The 13,438-nt window shown below is 50.1% G+C and overlaps 1 protein-coding gene across 1 annotated transcript; it reads left to right on the top strand.

Annotated features, from left to right (window-relative positions):
* The first annotated feature begins 4,489 nt into the window (after nt 1-4,489).
* NEIL2 (nei like DNA glycosylase 2) lies at nt 4,490-13,067 on the top strand. Its single transcript, XM_050948958.1, has 3 exons — nt 4,490-4,629; nt 11,010-11,209; nt 12,738-13,067. Exons 1-3 carry the CDS (start codon nt 4,490-4,492, stop codon nt 13,052-13,054), a joined length of 657 nt encoding a protein of 218 aa, XP_050804915.1. The 3' UTR covers nt 13,055-13,067.
* The last annotated feature ends 371 nt before the right edge of the window (nt 13,068-13,438 follow it).

Below are 13,438 nucleotides of genomic sequence, written 5' to 3'. Positions count from 1 at the left end.
TGCTTTGTATTCTTACCCCACTGTCTTCAATGCCTAGCGATTGTAGCTGTTCCAACTTGCATCATTGGGTTTGGAAGCTCTTTCCTCACAATGAGGAACTCTTCAGTACGCTGGGGGAAGCTGTTTTCTGACCCCTTGTCTAGAAAGGCGGTGGTCTTCCACTACAGTGATGAGTGGGTGTGTGCTGTGCTTCCCATCCTTGTACTACAGGTTGCAGGGAGAGAGACTAGGTTGTGCCACAGAGCTGTCTGGATGCAGGAAAGTGGAGCTATTTATGCCATGTGGCCATCACACCTCATCTGCCACTTTTAAAGCCCCCTCTCCCCCACATTACCGCCAAACTAAAGGACCCTCAGCAAGAAAATGTAACACCTGAGAAAATGTATTCCCCATTTATTCACCCATAACTGCTCACCAGCGTCTCTTAAGCCCCTTCCCTGGATTTAAGAGAAGAAACACCGCAAATGAGCGCTACCACATGAACTATGCCACCTTCAAATAATCCACATTGCACCTGAAACACAGGAGTTATGGGCACAATTATCTGATCTGAATTTACATTGGACTAGAATGACCTGAAGAAAGCAACACCCATCGGTGTCAAACTACTAGAGATCTTCTGCGCTTTTAAACCTACAAACTTCAAGATTAAGCACAGGGGCAAGTGCCTATTGACCGGAACACGCTGGGTTCCTAGAAACAATTAACAAAATGTGGGGATTTCTCACCCTGCCTGGCTCCTTTCCCCTGATATGCCACTCCCCTGTTTTTCCTCCCCCTGTATCCTTTCCTCCTTGCTCTTCTGCCCCCTCCCCTTCACTTTTACCTCTTACTGCTAAATAGGAGTTAACAGTGTAACATTGTTGCAAAAAAAGCAAACGTCACTCTGGGATGGATTAGCAGGAGTGTTGTAAGCAAGACAAGAGAAGTAATTCTTCCACCCTACTCCCCACTGGCTGATTAGGCCTCAACTGGTGTATTGTGTCCAGTTCTGGGTGCCACCTTTCAGGAGAGATATACACAAACCTGTAGAAAGTCCAGAGAAAAGCAACAGAAATGATTAAAGATCTAGAACAATGGTTCTCAAACTTATACCTCCCTTCTTTGTGTCTGCAGTAATTCTCCCCTCTCCCACCAGCCATACAGAGCCACATCGAGGTTGCAAAACTATATGGTGGGCCAGGTAGGGAAGGCTGTGCCTCCCCAAATGGTCTGGCCCCTGCCCCCTCCTGCTTCCCACCCACTGACTCAGGGCCACCAGAGGATTCAGGGGGCCTGGGGTCTTCGGCGGCGGGTCCTGGGTTGGAAGAACCCCCCGCCGCAGGTCTTCAGAGCACTTCGGCAGCAGGTCCCGGAGCGGAAGGACCCCCCACCACCAAATTGCTGCCGAAGACCTGGAGCGAAAGAAGCTCCGGAGGCCCAGGCCCCGGGAGAATTTTCCAGAGCCCCCGGAGTGAGTGAAGGACCCCGCTCCAGGAATCCTGAAAAACTCTTGTGGGGGCCTCTGCAGGGCCCAGGGCAAATTGTCCCACTTGCCCCCTCCCCTGGGCAGCCCTGCACTGACTGCCCTCTTCAGAACCCCCAACCCATCCAACCCCCCCTGCTCCTTGTCCTCTGACTGCCCCCTCTCGAGCTCCCACCTGCCCCTAACTGCCCCCCTGGGACCTCACCCCCTACCAATCCCCCTGCTTCCTATCCCCTGATTGCCTCGCCCCCTATTCACACCCCTGCCCCTTGACAGGCCCCCCGGGACTCCCACACCTATCCAACCGCCCCCTGTCCCCTGACTGCCCCCTGGGACTCCCTGACCCTTACCCAAAGCCCCCGCTCCACAACCCCTTACCACGCTGCTCAGAGCAGCAGGAGCTTGCAGCCCTGCCATCTGGATGGAGCCAGCCACGCCACCCACACTGCCCAGCAGGAGTGGCAGGCCAGAGCACCTGCATGTGTCCCATTTTTGCATTTTGAAAAGCTGGGAAAGGCAAAATCTCAAACAAGAAAAGAGGACGTATGGGGGTGGGAGTACTTCAGAGTGTGGAGGGGAAGTGCCTCAAGCTAAGTTCACGATGGGGCAGGAAGACAGTCCTGGCCTTCCTCCTCACCTTCCCACTGGCTAGCAGAGCTGCCCGCTGTGACGGGCAAGTGCCTCTTTAAAGGCAGTGGGAGTGGGGAAGCTTCCTGGCGCACTGATTGCTCTGGGAGGCCTTGTTCCTTCTTTGAGCACAATGGTTTCTGGAACTCCCCTGGGGCATGGCAGCTCTGCAGAGCCTTCAACATGGGCCAGTGCTTCACAGGCACAGTCAAAGCCGAGACACAGAGTTGCCAACACATCTCATGATTGCTGGCAGGCTTCTTAAAACCTGAGCTCCTTGCAGGGATGTGATTGCATGAGACGCAATTCAGGACTTTGTTTATTACTCTGTGCTTGCACATCAGCACTACCCTAAGAAACATCGTCACTCTGATCACGATCGTAATAATTCATATGCGCAAATATCAGCTTTAATTTTTCAATAAACGTGTATATTTCTAGCCCTTATAATTGCACAGAAAAAATTTAAAAACAAGAACCCAAGAGGCTCAAAAACCAGAAGACAAAGACCCCAACACTTTTTTTTTTAAATCTCACGTTTAAGCTAATTCCATGATTTTCTGGAGCATCAGAATCTGACTCCCCGCCCCAAATATGCTCCACAAATATGCTTTCACTCTATGCCTCTGAAGAAGTGAGCTTTTTTTACACATGAAAGGTAAGCCCAAATAAATCTGCTAGTTTTTAAGGTGCCACCGGACTCCTTGTTGTGTTTGTGGATACAGACTTACACAGCTACCCCCTGAAGCAGAACAAAAACATGGCCCAAATTAGTAACTCTGGGCTCGATTGCTCTGGAGAGCTGTAATTAGGTATTCGCCTGAGCGGGTCTGACAACTGTTTGCTACTTTGTGCAAAGCCTGCAGAGGGTGTGGTGTGTGAACCTGGCAGGAGGGAGAGATCAGATCGTGGCAGTCCTGGGGTGTGGTCAGGCGTGGGCCAGAGCAGAGGCTGGGATTAGCAGGGCTCTGCTCCCCTCTGTGGCCTGTCCTAACAGTGAGGCTCTTCTCGTCTGCATTGTGTGCGACATCACCAAATTGAAGACAATTGAAAAGAAAGAGCCTTGGTGTTTAAGAGCCCAGGTGGCTTGGCCAGTAATAGATGCAGCCCTGCTGTCAGGTGAGGAAGGCCCAGATGCGGGATATGGTGTGTGACAAAGACCCAACAGCAAGGACATGCAGGAAACTCGCAGTGTTGTGGGATTGCTTCCTACGGGGCTGATAACTATCTCACTGCAGGTCTGGGGTTCTGTGTTTCTGGCAGGGGAAAATGAGGGGTAGATTTTTGGGATATGTAGGGAGTTTTGGTGGTGAGATGATGCTGCCCCTTGAAACAAGGTCTATGGGAGGGATGAACAGGATGGTTGAGACTATACAATGCAAACAAACCTGTTTTAAGTTCTCTCCTCTTGTGTGTTATCATCTGGCTTTGGTTATATTAGTTTGTTCAGAATCAAATGGCACTAACTTTATTTGGTTATTTAATCCAGAGGGAGGCAGCATGTCCTAGTGCTTAGAGCAGGGGACGGTGGGTCAAGACTCCTGGGTCCTATTCATCACTCTGCCAACTCACTGATGTCCCAGGATCAAGCCCTCACTGACTCCTTCTAAGTGACAGAAGCAGGGACAATTCACTGTGCAGTTCTGCAAACAAGGCTGTGGTTTTGCTTCCTTGCTCTCGCTGTTCAGATGGGCTGCACAATCCACCCCTCTGACTTATGGACTATCTCATGCCAATACGTTTTAAGAGAGAAATAAAGGATAGTTTTGGAGGGTGGAGTGGATGGCTCTAGGGGACTGGGAATGATGGGACTGGCATTTCACTTCTAGTTCCCCAGCTTTAACCTGTTGACTGGAAGCTGTTACCATCCGCTGGCTGTTTGGTGGTCTCAACACACTTCCCCAGTATCCACATCACAAAGTATTCAACAGGGCATGGCCAGTGACATCCCAACGTGAGGGAACGGGGAAGCAGGGACATTGTAGCAGGGGAACTAGGACTGTCTTTTTTTTTTTTTTTTTTTTTTTAATATATAATGACCATGCTGAGATGAGGATAAAAGCCCCATCCATTGAATCTAATGGGAGAGCATAAGCTTAAACCAGAGTATTGCTGCTTGTCACCTTGAGAAACACAGGCCAGGCTCAGCCCACTGCAGACTTTCCTGCTGCAGCTGGAGTTTGAGTGGGGAAAGGGAAATGATCTGAGTGTTTCTATAACCCTTCCCACATGAGTGAGGAGCATGATCACGGAACGTGAGAGGACCAGGGATAGTGGCCTGTTTATGTGCAACCACATTTCCCTGTGCAACCACTGGTTTTATGCACCTCAGCTCTAGGGTACCCTGTGTGAGACCCCCAGCGTGAGACCTGCAGCTCCCATTGAATCCAGCCAAGGATGCCAGAAGGCCCGTCTGTGAAGAGTTTCCAGTTGCTGACTGCTCCTTTTGTGGGGCAGGTAGTGGCCAAGGTGGGAGGAAGCAGCAGGCAGAGAAACCTGAAGGATCTGAAAGCAAGGAGGCTCCAGGACTCTCAGGTGAGCTAAGTTAAAAGATAGGCTTGTCTGGAGATGTCAGCCCTGCCTCACAAACCTCCCTTTCCCTGCCCTAACAGGTGCTGGTGCTGCAAAGGTGCTGGGTGTTGGCATACACGGAAACCTACAGTAACATCAGAGTAGACTCTTGGGCTCAGTGTGGAACATGTCCCTAGTTTGCAGCTCTAAACAGGTGCTGTATAGACAGGCTTAGGCACCACCCACATGGCTACAGGACTAATGCGAAGGACCCTTCAGCTGTGAACAGTGGCCACTCTATATCGAGAGGGTTGAGCTGAGGGTCAGAATTACAGAAAGGGAGGGACATGGGGAGCCAGGGTACGCACAGGGAAAATACCCAGATTGCTTTGCTTTTTGACTGTTCATAGCCCAGAATAAATTAACTTCCTAGTGGAATTTTAAGTCAAGGGGGCTTCACTGTCAAGGGGCAAAGCATCATTGAATGCCATGCAGAGGCCCCCCCCAAATAATCACAGACTCATAGACTTTAAGGCCAGAAGGGACCATTGTGATCATCTAGTCTGACCTCCTGCACATCACAGGCCACAGAACCTCACCCACCCACTCCTGTAACAGACCCCTAACTGAGTTACTCAAGTTCTCAAATCCTGATTTAAAGACTTCAAGTCATGGAAAATCCACCATTTACACTGGTTTAAACCTGCAAGTAACCCATGCCCCATGCTGCAGAGGAAGGCAAACCTCCCTCCACCCCTCATGTCTGCCAATCTGACCCAGGGGGAAATTTCTTTCATAACCCCAAATATGGTGATGAGCTGGACCCTGAGCATTTTGGCAAGACCCAAACATCTGGGAAAGAATTCTCTTATAACTCAGAGCCTTCCCCATGTAGTATCCCATCACTGGCCATTGGGGATATTTGCTACTAGCACTCACCGATCGGCTACATGCCGTGGTAGGCAACCTCATCGACTGATGTGTGTGGTGACAATCTGACCCGTGACATCTGCGTGCAGATGTGGTCACCCTATCTCAAAAAAAGATATACTGGAATTGGAAAAGGTTCAGAAAAGGGCAACAAAAATGATTAGGGGTATAGAATGGCTTCTGTATGAGGAAAGAGTAATAAGACTGGGACTTTTCAGTTTGGAAAAGAGGAGACTAAAGGGGGATTTGATAGAGATCTATAAAATCATGGCTGGTGTGGAGAAAGTAATTAAGGAAGTGTTATTTACTCCTTCTCATAACACAAGAACAAGAGGCCACCAAATGAAATTAATAGGCAGCAGGTTTAAAACAAACACAAGAAAGTATTTTTTCATGCAACACACTGTCAACCTGTGGAACTCCTTGCCAGAGGATGTTGTGAAGGCCAATACTATAACGAGGTTTAAAAGGGAGCTACATAGATTCATGGAGGATAGGTCCATCAATGGTTATTAGCCAGGATGGGCAGGAATGGTGTCCCTAGCCTCTGTTTGCCAGAAGCTGGGATTGGGTGACAGGGGATGGATCACTTGATGATAACCTGTCTGTTTATTCCCTTTGGGGCACCTGCCATTGGCCACTGTCAGAGGGCAGGATACTGGGCTTGATGGACCTTTGGTCTGACCCAGTATGGCTGCTCTTATGTAATGGGCACACTCTGAAGTTGTTGGCTCTGTGATGCTGTCTCCATTCTCTCTCCTACCCCTGGTTGCTGAGATGAGACATGTCACTCTTTCCTTCTACTTCCTTCCTTGCTGATGCTGAAAGGGAAAGGGGAGCAGGGGGAATTCTAGTGGCTCCCAGATTTTTTTTCTCCCTTGTATCTTCCCCAAGCCCCAGAGGTGAGAGGTGGAAAGGCACCTCCTGACTCCCTCCCCAGTGAGTGTGTTCAGCTCTGCCTGGGATGTATCCGGCAGCAGGGGGTTGCTCCTGTGATCTGTGCTCCTCCCACACCTGAGGCCAAGCGAGCTCACATGGATCAAGCCTGCAAGAGCTACATTCAGAGTACGTCTGCATTGCCCAAAAAGCCACTTGCTGCAGTGACGGACGTGGGCTTTGCGCTACTGGGCTAAAAGTAGCAGTGTGGATGATCCAGCTCAGACTGCAGCCCAGGCTCTGAAACCTGGTGAAGGGGGTGGGTTGTAGAACCCAGGCTCTGCCCAAGCGGGAACGCCTATCCTGCTATTGTTAGCCACATAGCACGAGCCCTGTTAGACCGAGGCAGTTGACGTGGGCTCAGTGCCGCAGGTTTTTCTTTTCGTTGGCGGTATAGACGTACCCCTAGGTTCCTGTACTTGACAGGCAGCTTGGAAGCCGCAAGCTGGGCACTGGTGCATTAAACAGGGATGAGATTTCGGTGCAATATTTAACTACGCTATGTCCCTGTCAGGGCCGGGCCATGGGCAGCTGCGTGAGCCCTGGTCAGCTGGCAAGTTTCAGTTAGGAGAAAAGTGGCAGGGTCAGGAGTGAGCTGGGTCAGAATGCCAAGAAGTCAGTGTTGGGCACCAAGCTGCAGGTGGCAGGTAGATAATCTAGCAGGGTCAGAATCAAGCCAGGTCAGGATATCAGGAAGTCGGGGTCAGGCGCCAGGTTGCAGACAGCAATCAAATAGCAATGTCAAGGTCAAACTAGGGTCAGAAGCCGGATTCCAGGGTCTTTTCGCAGGCAAGCTGGTGGGCAGGGTTGTTGTCCAGGCACCTCGTCATGCTAATTTCCTGGTTTAAATACTGGTATTGGCGAATCAGTGGGGAGTGAGGGCCCACCACTCTGGCTTTGCTGGGCAATACTTCCTGCCAAACCTAGCTTCACTGTGTTCTCCAGTGGGAGCCCAGCCTGTGGCAACGTTGACACATCAGAGGCCCAGAACCACCCTCCTGGTCCCGGGTTCTAGCTGGACAGGTTCTTACAGTCCCAGATCTTCCCTGGGAGACCCTGAAGCAGGATTAGAAACCACGCATGCTGGGCAAAATTACTGAAGTCTGCTGCCCATTCCTGCAATCTTCCTGGAACTGGAACAAATATGTGCAGGTGCATGAGCCTTCGTTGGCTTGGCTGGACGGACATTCCTTCCATCAGCTGAGGATGGCTCCTCTCCTCAGCTCAGACTAGCAAAACGGACCCAGTCTAGCAATTGCTGCAGCCAGTTCAGTGTTAACGAAGTCCCTGACCAAACCCCCACCCTCTTTGTATCCTCTTACAAACAATTAACACACAAACCTTCAGAGATTCCCCTGCTTATATTTATAAGCTACTCTAAGGTCAGGACTTGACCTAAAGAAATTGTCACACGTTTAAATCCATGCTGCCATGAATGTAGATCAAAGTCCACAATGAACATGCACGTTACTTCCAGCATGGCTTTGGGATAGGGGATAGGGATTCTATCCCATCCTGGCCAGGTCCCTTAGGAACCAAAAATAACTTTCACCTGGCAGCTGTTTGGTGGTTTACTGCACGTGAGATTAGTTTGGCCTCAGCCCATTTTGCAGTAAATAAAGATAAGGGGAACAGAGAGGAGACCTTTCCTCACAGCCCAGTGGAAGAAGGGGACTGCTGGAGAGCCATTAGGTCATCAGCATCTGATGTCATCCCTTGTTACGTCAACACAACCCCACAACTCACAGGCGCTGACTTTCAGCTTTCCCCAGTGGTGCTCCAGCCCCGCTCTGCCCCAAGCCCCCACCCCACCCCTTCCCCCAAGGTCCCGCGCTCGCTCTGTCCCCTCCCCCGAGCACACCCTGCCCTCGCTCCACCTCTTCCTGACCCCGCTTCTCCCCGCTAACGCCTCCCGCCTGTCACTGAACAGCCGATCGGCGGCGGTAAGGAGGCGCAGAGGAGGAAAAGCTGATTGGTGGGTTGCTAGTGTGTGCCGAGCACCCCCTATTTTTTTCCCATGGATGCCCCAGTCCCGGAGGCAACGTCACTGCTTCCATTGTGGCTGCACTAGGCTTGCTAGGGTAGCTGTTCCAAGCTGAAGGGCCTCTTCAGCTTGTAAACGATCTCTCTACCTGTCATGCACATCTTGCACACAGTAGGCTGCAGGGCTGCTGTTAGCAGGTCAGGCTTTTCTATCAGATCTAGAATGCCAACAGAGCTTACTTCTCAGAGAGATACACACCAGAGGTGCTCACTATAAAATCCTTTAATGCTCTGCCAGGTGTGTTACATACAGCACCACCTAGTGGCTGATCAGTATAATACAGTTTGGTATTCTCACTACCTGTGGGGTATTCACTGGTGCCCATAGCTGCCGTATTGACGCTTTAGTTAAACTGGCAAAGAGAACAAGACTTCTTGGGATGTGGGTCCCTGCTCTAATGTTGCTAGCTCATAGCTCCCAGAGAGTCCTCCAGGTCCCTCACATTAACTGCATGCCCTTCACTTGGAACCTCGCCTTTCGGCGCTGAGGGTTTCTTAAATTGTTCATTGTTTGCAAATGCACACATCCTCAAATGCTTCCCTTGACTTTTATTTTGTAGGCCTCTGGAAAGAATTTATTCCTGGCATTCGGTGTGGCTCTGGAAGCATGGACCATGGGTGGAAGCCCATCTCCAGGTCCTGTGGAAGAAGAGCCAACCATCCAAGGAAAGGCTGACCGCGGGGCATGCTCCCTTACCCTTGCTCAGGAAGGACAGGAGGAGGATGTCGCTCAGCTAAGCCCTGAAGAACACAGTGTGCAGAGGAAGCAGGAAATGGGATGCTCAGTGCCTGATGCCTCAGACGCAGCAGGGGACACTTGGAAATGGCTGCGCTTCCATTTTGGTTTGTATGGCAGCATCCGGGCTAATGAGTTCTCGAGAGCTAATAAGGCGAACAAAAGAGGGGACTGGAAGGATCCCGTGCCCAGGTATTGACCGAATCCTCTGTCGTGGCAAACACCGTTCTCTTTTTCCTCCCCTTGCCCACCTCCCATGCCCAATGCCCAGTTTCTAAAGAGGCAAAAGTGGCTTCGTTATTGCTTGCTTGTTTAATGTCTTAATCAGCGGCGGCTTCAGGCACCAGCGCTCCAAACGCGTGCCTGGGGCGGCAAGCCGCGGGGGGCGCCCTGCCAGTCCCTGCGAGGGCAGCAGTCAGGCAGCCTTCAGTGGCTTGCGTGCGGGAGGTCCGCTGGTCCTGCAGATTCAGCGGCAATTTGGCGGCGGGTATGCTGAAGCTGTGGGACCGGTGGACCTCCCGCAGGCAAGCCGCCGGATCCGCGGGACCGGGGACCTCCCGCAGGCAAGCCGCCGGATCCGCGGGACCGGGGACCTCCCGCAGGCAAGCCGCCGGATCCGCGGGACCGGGGACCTCCCGCAGGCAAGCCGCCGGATCCGCGGGACCGGGGACCTCCCGCAGGCAAGCCGCCGGATCCGCGGGACCGGGGACCTCCCGCAGGCAAGCCGCCGGATCCGCGGGACTGGGGACCTCCCGCAGGCATGCCGTTGAAGGCTGCCTGACTGCTGTACTTGGGGCGGCAAAAAAGCTAGAGTCGCCCCTGGTCTCAACATGACAGTCCTGGGCATTGGATGTGTTGGTTCCTGCAGAATGTTCCCATGAAACTGGCAGGTTTCTCAAGCTAAGAAGAAACAATAAGACAAGCTATGCTTAAATATAAATAGGGATGTAATCTCCCTGGGGTAAAGAACATTAGAAGATCTGCCCCAAGAGATGCTGACTAAATCCACATGACTGCAAATCAGGAAAAACAAGGCTCCTTTTCCCAGTCAACCCACCCACCCCGCCTCTCCTCCTCTGCGACACTCGACGTATTTTTCTGGTCACTACAGTATATTGTCCCATCTGGCTCCGAATGACTAAATGCAGTGTTGTGTCTGGAGTAGTAGATACAGGAAAACACAGCAGTGCTCACAAGGGGGTTCAGTCTTGCCAAGTGTTGAGTGCCCTCAACTCCCATTGATTTCAGAGGCTTAGGTACTAAGGCTGAGCAATTGACACCGCTAGCAAATATATAGGGTTTTCCCCTCCTCTTCCACCATTTCTCCATCTGGTTCCCACTGTTTTCCTTCATCGCCAACTTTTTTCTTGATCCCCTTCCTCCCATCTCTACATGCGCATTCGACTAGACTGGAAGAGAACAAGGAGTAATGGTCTCAAGTTACAGTGTGTGGGGGGGGTTTAGGTTGAATATTAGGAAAAACTTTTTCACTCAGAGAGTGGTGAAGCACTGGAATGGGTTACCTAGGGAGGTGGTGGAATCTCCTTCCTTAGAGGTTTTTAAGGTCAGGCTTGACAAAGCCCTGGCTGGGACGATTTAGTTGGGAATTGGTCCTGCTTTGAGCAGGGGGTTGGACTAGATGACCTCCTGAGGTCCCTTCCAACCCTGATATTCTATGATTCTATGATTGTTCTTGTAATGTTTCTGGATTGACACTGCAAAGCCAGGATATTCTCACTCTAATTTCCATCCTGTTTATTGTAGGTTGGTTCTGCACTTCGACAGCGGGGGCTTTCTCGTCTTTTACAACTGCCAGATCCACTGGTGCACCTCTCCCGCTGTGGAACCTGCTTCTGACATCCTGTCTCCCAAGTTCCATAGGGGGCAGGCCTTGGCAGCCCTGCGCCAGCCGACGTCCATCTGCTACACTCTTCTGGACCAGAGATATTTCTCCGGTCTGGGTATGTTCCACCAGAGAGGGGAATACCCTCCAGAAACAGTGATATTTTGGCCCAGTTAAGAGATGGGTCTCTGATTTATTAGCTGTAAACCCTGCATGTTAAACGTTAGCATGGAGACATAACTTCTTCTTCTTTTTGATATCCCCTGATAGCTCAGCTCTTTATGAAATCAAACCTGTTAGGACTTAATTCTCATATGTGCCAACTTCAGTGGGAGCTGTTATTGCTCAGCACCTCTGGAAATCAGGCTCTTAAGTTTCATAATCCCCATGAGAGGTAGATGAGTATTATCCTCTGTACAGACAGAGAATCAGAGGCACAGCAAGGTTACCTGACTTCCCCAAGGCCATAGAGGGAGTTGGAATCATAGGCACTGTCATGGTATAATTCCCCACTCTGAACCTTAGCGTCCAAAAGATGGGGTACCAGCATGAATTCCTCTAAGCTCAATTACCAGCTTAGTACTTGTAGCGCTGCCACCAACCAGGAATTCCAGTGCCTGGTACACTCCAGTCCCCCCCAAAACCTTGCCCTGTCCCTCTGGATCTTAACACAAGGAAAGTAAACCCTTTCCCTCACTGTTGCCTCTCCCAGGCTTCCCCTCCCTGGGTTACCCTGGAAGATCACTGTGATTCAAACTCCTTGAATCTTAAAACAGAGAGGAAAATTCACCTTCCCCCTCCTTCTCTCTCCCCCTCCCAGACTATCCCTGAGAGAGAAAGTAATCCTAACACAGAGAGAAATTAGCCTCTCTCTCCGCCTTCCCTTCTTTCTCCCCACCAATTCCCTGGTGGATCCAGACCCAGTCCCCTGGGGTCTCACCAGAATAAAAAAACAATCAGGTTCTTAAACAAGAAAAGCTTTTAATTAAAGAAAGAAAAAACAGTAAAAATTATCTTTGTAAATTTAAGATGGAATATGTTACAGGGTCTTTCAGCTGTAGACACTGGGAATACCCTCCCAGCCTAAGTATACAAGTACAAATTAAAATCCTTTTAGCAAAATACAAATTTGAACTCCTTCCAGCCAAATACACATTTGAACTCCTTCCAACCAAAAACACATTTGCAAATAAAGAAAACAAACATAAACCTAACTCGCTTTATCTACCTAGTACTTACTATTCTGGACATATAAGAGACTGTATCAGGGAGATTGGAGAGAAACCTGGTTGCACGTCTGGTCACTCTCAGAACCCAGAGAGAACAACCACCAAAATCTAACAGCACACACAAAAACTTCCCTCCCTCAAGATTTGAAAGTATCCTGTCCCCTGATTGGTCCTCTGGTCAGGTGACAGCCAGGCTCACTGAACTTTTTAACCTTTACAGGCAAAAGAGACATGAAGTACTCCTGTTCTATTAACCCTTAACTATCTGTCTCTGACAGGCACAAAAAGAGGTCAATAGCTTCTTCCTCCTAGACAAGCACTCAGACCACTAGACCATGCCTGCTATTCATGTGATCAGTTCTCACTGTCTCACTATTGCACCTGTGTTTACAAATCTCTTCTCGCCCTATGTTCCAGGGAACATCATTAAGAACGAGATCTTATATTTGGCAAGGATTCACCCATTATCGCAAGGCTCGCTCTTGGCTCTCTCAGCTCTTGAATCTTTGCTGGATCATGCTGTTCAGTTCAGCACAGACTGGCTGCATAAGAAGCTGGATGGAAAAGGATTACACTATCAGATCTACCTGAAAGAAAAATGTCCTCTTGGACATAAGGTGATGCAGGGAACTTTTGGACCCCAAGGTGGGTTTAAGAGGCTTAGCTGGTGGTGTCCTCAGTGCCAGCCTCGAGTACCTCCTGAAGGGAATGACCCCAAATCGCTTAAACACTGAGTGAACAAATATGCCAGCCTGAATGTGGATTATGAGCACACTCTCCTTTCTTGCAGAACGTCGCCTTCTGGTCTTTTTGTGACAGGCTGTCAGTTGTGCTGAGCAGAAATCACTTCTCCTGGAAGGCAAAACATGGAGAGAAAATAAGAGCGTCATTAAAAAGGGAGGGGATGTTTTTGTGACACTCCCAAGTCATTATTGAGCTATGAAGAGAAATAAAGCAAACAGTAGTAGGTGTAAATATCCCCCAGAAGATCAGAATTATAGTCACTGAAATATTTGGCACCTTCAGGTTTGCTCATGTAAAAATGTGAATATGTTCAATTTTTCTTCTGCCAGTGAAGCAGTATAAATAACGTCAGCGTGATTGTCTTGTTTGTTTAA

This window comes from Gopherus flavomarginatus, chromosome 4, assembly GCF_025201925.1.
Source record: "Gopherus flavomarginatus isolate rGopFla2 chromosome 4, rGopFla2.mat.asm, whole genome shotgun sequence".
Taxonomy (NCBI): domain Eukaryota; kingdom Metazoa; phylum Chordata; order Testudines; family Testudinidae; genus Gopherus; species Gopherus flavomarginatus.
This window is presented reverse-complemented; position numbering and strand designations above follow the sequence as displayed.